The sequence below is a fragment of the Lutjanus erythropterus genome, chromosome 16 (assembly GCF_056507025.1).
Source record: "Lutjanus erythropterus isolate fLutEry1 chromosome 16, fLutEry1.hap2, whole genome shotgun sequence".
Lineage (NCBI taxonomy): Eukaryota > Metazoa > Chordata > Actinopteri > Lutjaniformes > Lutjanidae > Lutjanus > Lutjanus erythropterus.
The window spans coordinates 17,865,082-17,878,033 of NC_139332.1; the positions used below are offsets into that span (position 1 = coordinate 17,865,082).

Below are 12,952 nucleotides of genomic sequence, written 5' to 3' on the forward strand. Positions count from 1 at the left end.
ACACACTCTAACGCCTTGATACCATCATCAGGCAGGTTACATCTGCACCACGGTTCTGATCCGTCCTCCATGCAGCTTCATTCCCCACAAGCAACATTTCAGAGGCAGAGGGTTTTTCCTGTTTGATTATGTTGACCTGCTCAGATTTTATTGAATTGGTCAATTTTCCTTGCTTTTTGTGCTTCTACAATGAGTAAGAAGGCTACATTGTTTGTAGATAGTTTCTTTTTCTTATTTTATTTATTTTGAAAACATTATTTGTTGTATTTTATTTTGAAAACTGACCGGATTTTCTCTGCTGTTTTTGTGTTTGATTTACTGCCTGACTTGATCTGCTCTGTGCAACTGCACCCGGCATCCATCAAAAAGATAGATATTCTCGATGGAGCAGAGCAAAGAGCCGCTTCTGGGACATGCTTAGGCACTACTGGTGGAATCACACACACAACCAAGCTATTATAGTCACAGCAGATGGCTGCCCACCATAGAGTCTGGTTCCGTTCAAGGTTTCTGCCTGTTTGGATGTTTTTCCTCACCACTGTCACCATAGTGCTTGCACTTAGTGGGAACTATTGGGTCTCTCAAAATAATATTACGGTCTAGACTAGGGCTGCAACTAATGATAATTTTCATTTTCGATTATTCTGTCTATTAATCAATTAGTTGTCTGGTCTTCAAAAAGTCGTAAGATGGTAAAAATGTTGAGCCGAGTTCCCCAAAGCCCAAGATGACGTCCTCAAATATCTTCTCTACAACCCAAAGATTTTCAGTTTATTGTCACAGGAGAAATGGTGGCCTTGTGATGCCGTGCTGAAAATGTGTTATCAGACATGTTGTTTTGGTCGAGAAATCAGAGGGCTGAAGGCTGATGAAGTGACAAAAAATGCAGGTGATGACATGAAACCGCAAACACCAGCATCACAGATTCATTTAGTTTCTGTCGTCCATGTGCAAACAATCACACATACCAAAGTACATACAAAGACATGGACCACACTGGAATCCCCCGCCCTTCTTCCACACACACATTAATATACATATAATGGCTTATTTTGTCTCATTTCCAAGAGGTTAGTATATTTTGGTCTGTGGGTGTGTATGCATTCACACGCAGGCATGCTTGTGGCACACTGTAATCCTCTTGTGGTTTCACCTTCATGCCAGCAACCCATTTGTCTTCATTATCATCATACGGCTGGAGGAAGCAGATCTGTTAGGGCTCGTGGCAACAGCAATGCCTCTCTGTCTGGGCATAAAAAACAACTTCACTACCTGAACGTTTGTCATGTCACCCCACCATAGGATCAGGGACGTTAGGAGGGAAATAGTGCCTTGTACCTCAATAAAACTTCATTTCCAGAAAGAAGGATGAAAATTTGAGTGATGGTCATGCCAATAGAGCTGTTAAGTGAGGAGTATGTTTACAGAGCTCTTTTTTGGTCAGCATTTTGTATAAAGGATAAATAAGGCCTATATTTATTTTACTAAATCAGAAAATGACCATGATATGTCATCTGAGATTAAGGAAACGCTCAGTTGAAATACTGGCTTCTCCAACAGCAAGGCTACAGCCAAAATGTTCTCCTCCATGTTCTCCTTTGTAATTCCACTCTGGTCTGGAATGGTTGTTTTGTTCTGCCTGTTTCATGTTTATTGGAGTTCAAATTAATGCCGAATTTTCCACAGAATGAGTTACTGTCTGTTTATGGCTGGTACGTTACACGTATCTACTAATTTGATCCTATCTTGTGATACTTTGGTGCCAATTCAATATGAATTGTGATTTCAAGTACTGTAATATTAGAGATATTACGATTCGATATTACGATTTATTGCGATTCTTGATTGCTTTTTAACACTAGACCATGAGAAAAAGTTGAATCATACCTCTACAGACCATATATCACGAGTTCAAAAAGATTGAACATCACATCAGTCAGTCTTTCAGTTTTATTTCAGCATCATTGCTATACTGCTTATAAAAGTAGTAAATAAGAAACCTTTTGATATAAATTTTAGCTGCTCCTGCTCATCAAGCTAGTGCCATGAGAAAATAATAAATAATGTGAATAAACAATATGTTAAGCAAAAAGGAACAGGGCCTCTAAAAAGTGTACACAGCATAGTTAGAGCATTCAAATTAAGATCCTTAACACTGGAAACTGAACTTGAAAACTGTCCTTTCAAACCCCCAGGATGGTGATAAATAAAATGTATGGTAGAATGAATAAAAAATAGATATTTGTGCTGTTCCTGCTCATCAAGTACATATGCATGAAACTATGAAAACGTGTTTTATAATTTATGATGCTAAATGTCTGTTAGCACATCCATGGGAATTCCCATTATATGCTAGCATCAAGCTAACAGACCACTTGTTATTTTTATACTAGTATATATGAGAAACGATTCAGGATTGACTGATTGAGTCAGGAACTGTAGAAAAAAAAGAAGATTCACAATACTTAAATACCAGCTTCTCTGACATCAACGCTAAAGCCAGTTGCCCGTTTCATCTTTGTTAGAGTTAAAATTAAATTAACTGTCAGTTTATGAATCTTAAGAATCATTAATAATCTTTTAGAGGGAGTAGAAGCAACAGTTAACATAACATAACAGTTAAATTGAAGAATACGTTAATGGAGTCTGGCAGGCTGTCACTAAACTCAAACTCCAGAGTGTGTATTTTCGAGGGGTTTTGTTTTTGATAAGTCTTAACGTTACATTGACAGACAATGACAGAGTTATAAACTGTTGATCAACTTACAGTGAAGGACTCAACGTCAGTTGTTATTGGTCAAATACAATATTCTCCTCATTTTGCACTCATGTAGGTTCAGTGTCTCTGCAGCCCACAGACAACTTGTCTGATCTTTGAGTCTGCAGAGGAAGGTGGAGGGTGTTCAGCTGATTTATGGTGCAGTTTTTGGCTCCAATGTGGTATTATTATACCATATATTATATATTATATGGTATGGTAATATGGCAATATTCATCTTTGAACGCTAGGGTCTTACATATTGCTTATTTAATGTGGAATTTACCTGACAATATGCTAATGCTCTGAGTAAATCCCATCCTCAAACTGCCAGTGAGCTTTTGTTAGAGTAATAAATATGCCATTTCAATCCAGTTTGCGAGCAAAATGAACATGGAAAAGCTTTTTTTACCCACAGTCCTTTTTAGCACATCAGAAGGCAAAACTGCAAGCACCACAGAACCCCTGGAAGCATGACAAAGTCGACGCTAACAAACTTGGACAGAGAACGGATTTTCCAGGCCCAATTATAGTAGAAAATCTTTTAAGAAACTCCTGGCTTAGCCCTGCAGAAAAATGATGGAGCCAGCACAGCTATGTAATCACAAGGCCAGGGTGTCACAAACGTTTAAACGTTCACCGATTTGATCAAAGTCTCAGATGTTCCTCCCTGGCCCTTATTCGTTCCCACACGTCTTTACCTCAAAACAACACCCTTACACCTCGTCAGCCTGAGGACCACCATGTCCGCACCCAGACAGGGCTGCGGTGTTTTTACTATGAACACACCTCAATTATAAAAAACCCAGGAACAGAACTGTTATTCCACTAATCACCACTTCAAAACAGGAGTCGAATCTCAAGGAAAAAGCAGCCAGATTATCGCTAATTGCCTTCCAGCTGGCAACAGAGCACATCACAGGTAGGACGCTCACAACAGCAGACACATTTCACTTCTAGTTTCCCTTCTCTCTGTGTGGTGCCCATTACTTTTCTGACCACCACCAGAGCAATTCATTACCCTCACTATGCCCCTCACAATGCAAGTCCATTGGTATGGAGATGGCTGTTGCAGAGAAGGTGAAGTAAAGCACATTAGTGAATTCCTAGCGGAGGAGAAAGCTTCGGAAAAAGGGTGAAGTGAACGGTCAGAATGAGGAAGCATGCAGCTAGAAAACATCCAGGTGGCCACATTACGTAAACACTTTCATACATAATCTAAATTGCAAAAAACTCTCGAGTAGTGCGTACGCGAGGACTCAATGAGACAGGTGAACATACAAGCATGAAATGAGAAGAGGTGGGTGGAACCATGTGCATGTTTCTGGTGTGTGTGTGTGTGTGTGTGTATGTTGTGCAAGGCTGGGAGACTCCCAGGCCTATAATTACACCGTGGTGGAAGTGAAGCCGATAACAGAGGCCTGAGGATATCAACGTCATGGAGAGGAGAGGAGAGGAGAGGAGAGGAGAGGAGAGGAGAGGAGAGATACATAATAAAAGAAGCAGACAGTAGTGCACCACATGATACCTTATCAAACACCAGCTTTTCTCAGTGTCACTGCTTTTTCATTTCCTCCTCGATGGTTATCTAATGACCCCTACAACACATGGGCGTACATACACACACATACGTACAAAGCTTCATTATAGAAGAAAAGCCGAGCAACACAGCCCACACAGTCAGTGCATTTAAACCAACTATAGTAATTTAATTATAACCCGTGTAAGGCAATACTGATTCTCAGAACTGTCACATAAACCCCTTAACTGAGTTATCTTACTCACATTAAAGTGGTAATCGCAATACGGCTGGGTTGAACATCAGTCTTTGTAATGACCAGTGACCACTGGCGTAAACAGAAGTTATACAAATTTCTTGACATTTTCATTCTGTGCACAAACGAGAGGGCTTAAACAGTTCTGTACACACAAAAAGCAAATAGCAGGAAAGCCACATCATTTTGCTGTTATAGTCCTAATTCCTATTATATAGTAAGTTAATAATTGTGGTCATTAACCCCGCAATCATAGGACTCATGTATGCTATTATTGTGTAAAATCCACGCAAGTTACTGGGGAAATCAAGTTACTGTGAAACACTTCAGGCTGCAACTGACTGAAAATAATTATTTTCATTATAGATCAATCTACAGATTATTTTCTTCATTAAAGGACCAGCGTGTAGGATTTAGTGGCATCTAGCCATGAGCTTGTAGACCGCTGACACTTCATCTCACGCTCCACTTCCATGTGTGTAGAAACTACAGGGGCCACAAGACTAGAAAGACTAGAAACATGTTGACTAGAAGAAGACATGTGCCCTCTGCAGACATAAATGGCACATTCATAGAGCCAGAGGGATATATTGATGAGCTGAAATGATCGACCCAGTGCCTGGGTGGGCCTAGCATAGCTATATCAGTCTTTATCAGTTTCAGCATGTATGTTTTTGTTTAATATGTTTTTGGCAGTTTTACAGGCATATTCATGGGACAGCTGAAGGTCTGACAGGAAAGGGGGAGAGAGAGTGAGGGGACAACACGCAGCAAAGGGCCACAGAGGAACCATACTCCGAACACATGGGGCGCACACTCAACCAACTGAGCCACAACGGCGTCTCAGAATTGGCACGTTAACAAATTTTTTTAATAGGACGTAATGCAGGCTGTTTTAATTTAGTTTTTAGTTTTAGAGGCAACACTTTGTGCTTATTTGATCCTTTTTTAAAATTCAAGTTGTTCCATTTGTTTTTCTTTATTTATAGATATTTATAATTATTAAAGGACCTACTTAAGTTTACTGTTTTAGTGCCCTGATATCATTCCATTTCTACAACATTTGCCAATAAATCCCTGGAAATCTTACACACCAGACCATTAAGGATTTCATTGTTTGGTCTGCACAGAGTCTGCACAAAAATCTGCACATCAAAAGCTGTCAGAGCTCATGCTGACATCTTAAAATGTTTTGTTTTGCCTGACCAACAAACAGTCTCAAAGATATTTAGTTTAATATTATCAAAAACAAAGAAAACCCACAAATATTCACATTTGGGAAGCTGGAACCACAAAACATTTTGTATTTTTGCTAAACTTTGGACGACTCGAGTGATCCAGCTCTAGAAATATGTTTTGTGCATATTTTCACGCACTGAGCAGTTTATGTGCATGTAACCACGCAGGATGAAAAGTTCTCACAGCAGGTGAAACTAATGTAGCGGTCAGTACTGACTGAGTGACTGTCCTTCTGATGACATCCCAACAACAACAACAACAAAACATAACATATGGAGATAACGGTCCATGGAAATGTTGATTCTTTCAGCATTGCAGAGCTCTGTTGCTATGGGGACATGCCTCACACTGAGCAAAAAAAAAAAGAAAGTTAGGAAAGATTGTCCTTGAGGCCCACTATTCAACCGTGGACTGTGATATGCTGAATGCCGTTACAGTATACAGCACATTCTTCTATGCTATAGACTGGAGCGCAGCCAGTCTTTCTCAGAGGACAGGAGTGCACCTTAAGTTTGCTGCAGCGTAAATATTATTGAGATAACGCAGAGTGCAGCAGATTTACTGTATGCTACATTACAGCAGTGCTTACTATAAGTATTCTTACAGTAACTGCTGGAATAACCTCACCTTGATTTAATCATGATTTTCTTCTAAACTTGGTGACCTGGTGACTGAAAATCAAAATGACCAAAAAATGACCAGCCTTCACAGACTGGACGTCCCCTAACGGAAGTCATTTTCTAATAACTAACCCTTACGTCCACTCATCAGCACAGGATGGCCTTATATCTTTCAAGTGAGCCAGTACAATGAGAAGGAGGAAGCAGGGTCCTTTCAGTGGCATTGTCCAGACTCTGTTAACCCACCAGTGAGGTGCTTCTCTCTTCCACTGTCTCTCAGTGGAAACAACAGGACATTTACAAGTGTCTGGCCCTTTAGCCTCTTGCATAAAAAGGGGATGTTTGCATTTGTAAGACTGGTGATCACTGCCCCGTATTCAGAAGATGCAACCAACCTCCCACCATAAATGACATGCTACAAACAACAGTGGAAAACAGTTACATTAAAAGTCGAGCTGGAACCATTAGTCGATTAATTGATTAGTTGTCAACTATTAAATTAAAATGATAATATGTAAAATTTCCAGACCAGAATTTACATATTATGCTTTGAAAATTCGACAAATCATTTTGGGTCATTTTTTCAAAAAAAAAAAAAAGTCCAAATTCTCTGATTTCAGCTTCTCAAATGTGAACATTTTCTCAATGACAGTAAACTGAATGTCTTTGGTTTGTGGACAAAACAAGACATTTGAGGACGTCACCTTGGTCCTTGGGAAACAGTGATGAAAATTTTACACTATTTTCTGACATTTTATCAAACAAACAACTAATCAGCTTTAGAGCCCAATGGATATATCAGTCTGTTGATATTATATTGGCCTATCACAGTTCGATCTGCATATATCCGTATCAGCATATAGGTTGTCTGATATGCATCTATATCAAAACTTCTTTTTGTAAAGGAACATAACGCAGAATGTTTTTGTTAGATTTATGGACAGAATGTCATGTATAATGGATCCTTATTTCATAATTTGGGTTTTAAATATACATATATTTTCCTGTGTGTTTTTTAATTCATAGTTTTTATAGTGAAAATTTACTGCATCAGATCCCTGGTATCATATTGATCAGTACATTCATTGTTATATCCTGTGTGTTAAACACTTTTGCAAAAAGTGAGTTTATGTATATATTCTATATTCTGTATAAAGAATTTCAGCTGATATACTAACATCAGAAGTGTTTTACTCCCTTACACTGGGATTGGCATTGGCCCCAGAAATCCAGTATTGGTTGGGCCCTAATTGTTTTATTAAGAAAATGATTGGTAGATTAATTGATAATGAAAATAATGATCGGTTGCAGCCCAAGTTAAAGCAAACAGTTTGTAAAAATGAATAATCTGCTATATTAACAACCTAAAATGTGTTGTTTTAAAGACTCATTACAGAACCGCCTCACTCAGAGTTTGTAGGCTACTTTGTTGCACTATGCAGTAAAATCATTAATTAACTCATTGACCTAAACTCCATGCATTTAGAGCTGGGACTACTGTTTCAAGTGTGCAAGAGGGGAGTTGTTGAGAGAGTGCAGTGGCCTTAAGTGGGTCTTTCATCTTCTTCTGTTTATTGAAAAACAAAACACGTGCCTCAAAGTGGCCCAATTAGAGGAGTGGGAGTCACAGTGCAGCAGCTCAAGACTGCCACAGCACAAAACTTATTATGAAAAAAAAAATTATGCTCTCATGTTTCTCAAAGTTTCTCCAGCAATATTAAAGCATTAATATCACAATTAATTCATTGTTTTTGGATGGCTGAGCATTGGTTTAAATGCTCCCATTATCACTTCCCCATTTAGAGTACAGTGAAGCCTGTTATGTAATTGTGTAACCTACTAACTTCTGCCTAACAACAACAAAACCTGTGTTTAGTTTCATTTTGATTTATGTTAAACGTTTTTATAATCTCTTTGCTGTGTGCAATTTATAGCAAGTCGTCTTAGTAGTTGGCTGTAATGAATTATTAACCATTTTCGTTATCAGCAAAGACAGTAGACTACAATGTAACAACTTCTTGTAAATTCCCCACACTTGAGACAGACTTTAAACACAACACAAGAGGGAAACATGCAGTCTCAGGTAAAACACGGGAGTCAAAGTTGGCCTCATGCGTCCGAACACGGCTGCTGTTGTGCAGCCAAAGTGCGTTTTAAAGTACAATAGGTTCAGAAATAACAATTGAAGAACTTGTGTAATGTTTGTAGGGGTACTCACCTGCGACACCAGAGGAATAAGCGTCTGCTCCACCGAGCGAGTTTTGATTTCCAGCCCGGAATCAAAGTTACTGTTGCCGCACGGAGATGAAGCCATTCCCGCCGAGCTGAGCTCTCCTGCCTGCCTGCCTGCCTGACACACAATGCACGGCACCGCTGAGTTCTCCAACAGCCTTCACTTGGCTCTTTCGCAGCTGCAAACTGGTGTAACGGACTTGCTATTACACACCAGGGTTTGGCAATTGGCTTCACAGTCGTTTATCGAGTGGCTCTCCGCGCACGCACGCTGTTTTAATCCACTCCGGCTCGGTGGTTGTGCCGCTGCGCCCGCTAATGTCCATGTAGTTTACTGAACAGCGGAGGGGAAGCGGACTGCAGCACACCACTGTGGGCAACCACACACACACACACACACACACACACACACACACACACACACACACACACACACACACACACACACACACACACACACACACACACCTTCAGGTTCTCTCCACATATGTGCAGCTCATCATTCTACACAATCAGGATGATTGTTTTTGATTTTAATCCACCTGTTCACTCATCCAGTGTCATTAAGTTCAGTTTTCAGTTTATTGTAAAATGCAAATTTGTGTGGTTTTAAAAAGTAAACTTAATTGGAAATACATTCAGTGCTAAGTCCATTGTAATACATCATGAGTATGCTTTAATTTCATGTGTTCAAGTATGCTTACAAAAAGTGCACTTCAATGTAACTTTATTTAAAGCTGTGCTTCAATGTACTTTGAAAAAGTAGCGGGCTACAAACAAGGTAAACTTTAATGGGATAATATGCAACTTTAACAATGTATGGTCTCATATACATACACAAACATAAACCTTTTCAATCATCCGTTATGACTAACTCACTATGTGGAGGCTGTATCTCTGCTTTATTTTGCTGTGCTTGGGATGCTTACCAAACTACCACTACTACCAAACTATTTGACATCCTGGCATCTTTCTGATGTGTTTACAGGTCAGACATTTACTACTGATTACCTTTAATTTCATTCATCAAGCATGTATTTTAGTATATACACTAAGTGTACTTAAACTTGTTCCACTTTAGTACATAAACGTACACTGAATCCACTTAGAATTGTGCTTTTCTCCAATATAATTACAATTGAAATTTACTTAGTACAAAATTACTTGTTCTAAAATAGCAAGTTTCAAGTTAAAGGCATAAAATGCAACTTCTTCCTTAAAATAGCCATGCATTTCTATACACATAATCCCTTTCCATCATCACTTATGATTTACTACAAATGTGTGTGGTGTCTGTGACCCTATACCCTCTGCATGTATTTTCATATTTTTCTCATTATTTTGCTGGGCTTGGGACACTTTACCAACCCTAAATGTCAGTATTTGACAACCTGGGAATGAGACTCAACAATCGGCTATCTTTTTGGCACGTTTTTAAACAGCTCAGACAAATTCGACTGATTCTAGCTTTAACTAATGTATGCTGATGATTAGTCTGACTGCGACTACACTAAAGTATGTTACAAAGTCCTATACTTAACATATTTTCCAACAGGGTGTGCACACAGAAGCTTTATTTCTGTCTAATTTTCTTTACAAATGTGTTAAAATCAGTGCAGATTAAACGGCATGATTACTGTACAGGTGTAACTTAGACTGGTTACGATAAAATGACACTCTAAAATGTGCAGTTTGACTTCCAAGGAGAGCTTTTCCAGGAGAGCAAAGTCATGACCCACTCTTACTGTGACTGGCTCAAAGGAAATGAGTACTAGCCACTCAGAGAAAGAGTAGGGTGGGTCTTGACTTTGCCCTCCTGGGAATAACAATTGGTATCTGTAGCCTTATATGAAATAGCATAGTTCAGAAGTGCTAATTTAATAGATCTAAACAAATTTGTGATCATTTTTGTGTGTTTTTGTAGCATATAATTCAAGGCAAAACAGCATCAGTCAAGTCAAACAAATATTTATAAAAGTATGAATTTCAAACATATTGGATCTAGCTGTTTGGTGATAGAATGCAAAAAAGGAAGATTTGGTTTAAAAACATTATGCAAACCTTCCATGCAAATTTCAGAGGATAATAGGCCCTATATGTTTTAGATTTAAAAATTCATAATCCAGCCATCCATGCAGATTTCACAGGACTAACCCTCACCCATCCAGTGGCCTCCAGAGAGACAAGCGATGCTTTCCTCGCAGCACAGCTTTGGTTTGATCCCCGAGACAAAGAATCCCACATTATCCCCTGGAGTCTGAGAATCCCTTATCATCCTCTCCAAATACACACCAGATATGCCAATCAAAACCAGCAGCTGCACTCAGCCACATGGGACAGCTGCACTGACTGGAATTCAGTGCCTACTGTAAAAAAAAAAAAAATGTTGCCAACTTTACCTTCTGTCTCACTGGAGAAAACATTAAGTCTCATGATTTTACCATCTGAGGTAGCACAGGCTACCAAGGAGCCAAAATTTAGAAGGGGGCCCATGAGGTAAACAAGACTATGTTTTTACAATATATCAATATTATATTGATATTGAGACATGAGATTAGTCTTGAGTCTTCAATTTTGGATTCAAAACGGTTCCAAAAGGGTTTTTCCTGAAGAGTTGAGATTCTACTCAAAACTTTTTGCTCGTTAAGAACCCTTTTGTGAAGAAAGCATTCATCAAGGGTTATTTGTACCATAATATAAACAGGTTCTCAGTTGAACCTCCTGGAAGGATTCCCTGTAGAACCTCTAATAGGGGGTTCTATGTGAAGCCTTTCACAGATGGTTTTAGGTATGACCCTTTATGCTTTGGTAGAATCCTGTGAAAAGGTTACAAGTGGTACCTTTATTAAAGGTTCTCCTATGGGACAAGCCAAAGAACTATTTCTTGATCCAGTTAATACCTTTATTTCTAAGAGTGTATAGTAAATTGATGTAATTTTCTGAACTTACCAGACTGTTCTAGCTTTTCTATTATCTGCTTTTACCCCCTCATTACACTCTAAGGTGCTAATGAGAACCATAAAGGGTTCCTTGGCTTGTCCCCAAAGGAGAACCCTTTGTGGTTCCTGTTAGAATTTTTTATAAAGGTTCTACTTGGAACCACTAAAGAGATTTCTACTAGAACCCGACATAAAGGGTTATACCTAGAACCATCTGAGAAAGGTTCCACCCAGAATCCTCTCTGGAGGTCATCTTTCACCTTCTAAGGGTGCTAACAAGAAGGCACCAAGGAGGTTCTACCAAGAAGCTTTTATATTCCACGGGTTTGATCTAAAGCTCACCAAAGAGGATGCTACCGAGAACCATTTTGTATGCCAAGAGTTTTATCTAGAACACACTGAAGGGGTTTTACTGAGAACCTTTTTGTTTTATGCTACAAAAACCCAGAGTTCTTCAATGATTTAAGAACTCTCTCCTCTGAAAAGGAACATTTAACAAACCCTTTCTTTAAAAAAGGGGGTTCTTCAGAAGCAAATGGTTCTGGGTATAACCTGTACACACATTACTGCTGATTATATAAACAAAATATTATTGTATTAATATTTTGTGAAAAGCAATAGTCATTCCAACAAAATTGTTCTATAAAATTGTTTTATCGAGCTAGCTGGTCAAAAATAATGTGATATTTGACTTTGTCATTTTGTCCAACCCTCTTCTATACTGTTGGGTTGTTCATTTGACAGCAAAGCATCATGTTCTATAAGATCATCATATGTTTGCACTGTTTGAGAATTTACACCATATCTTATTTCACAGAAAAGGTGTAGACCAAGACTTATTTCGCATTTTGCTAAATAGCTTAAAAGTATTGAGATATTATTCACAAGTCATATTGCTCAGCCCCAACACTGACTTAAGTGTTTGTTCATGATTAAATGTTGCTTTGGTTTTGGTTGAAATCAGTAAAACTGCAAACAAATGTCCAAAATATTACAGAGTAGCTGTTGTTTTTTTTTATATCTGAAACAAATTGGAACACAGATCTGTTTGGATTTTTTCTGCTCAGAGTAAAAGAGAATTATTCTCTGCAGACAGATTTTGAATAGGAGTGCTGCTGAAAATCTGTTTACCAAAGCTTAGCGTGAAGCCCATCAATAAAACCCATCATTTCAATTAGAGGTGTGTGCTGTCTGGAGTCGTGGATTGGTGGACACGAGTGTGTGTGGGTTTTTTTCCTTACACTACTTTATGACTTTTTCATGCAGCATACAGGCAGAATGATGTGATACACAAAGGTATAAATCCCCCACTCCTCATTTAACAATTACCCTACCGACAACACACCCCCACATCTCTCCCAATTCTCCAAACTACTTTCACAATACGGG

General features: G+C 38.8%; 1 protein-coding gene across 1 annotated transcript in view; it reads right to left on the minus strand.

Moving 5' to 3' along the window:
• The window catches only part of ctnnal1 (catenin (cadherin-associated protein), alpha-like 1), a 77,114-nt gene extending 68,096 nt beyond the window's left edge, over positions 1-9,018 (minus strand). The window contains exon 1 of the mRNA XM_084738689.1: positions 8,611-9,018. Coding sequence (XP_084594815.1) covers positions 8,611-8,706 — 96 coding nt within the window. The 5' untranslated portion in view covers positions 8,707-9,018. The remainder of the gene's footprint in view (positions 1-8,610) is intronic.
• Between the last annotated feature and the right edge of the window lie 3,934 nt (positions 9,019-12,952).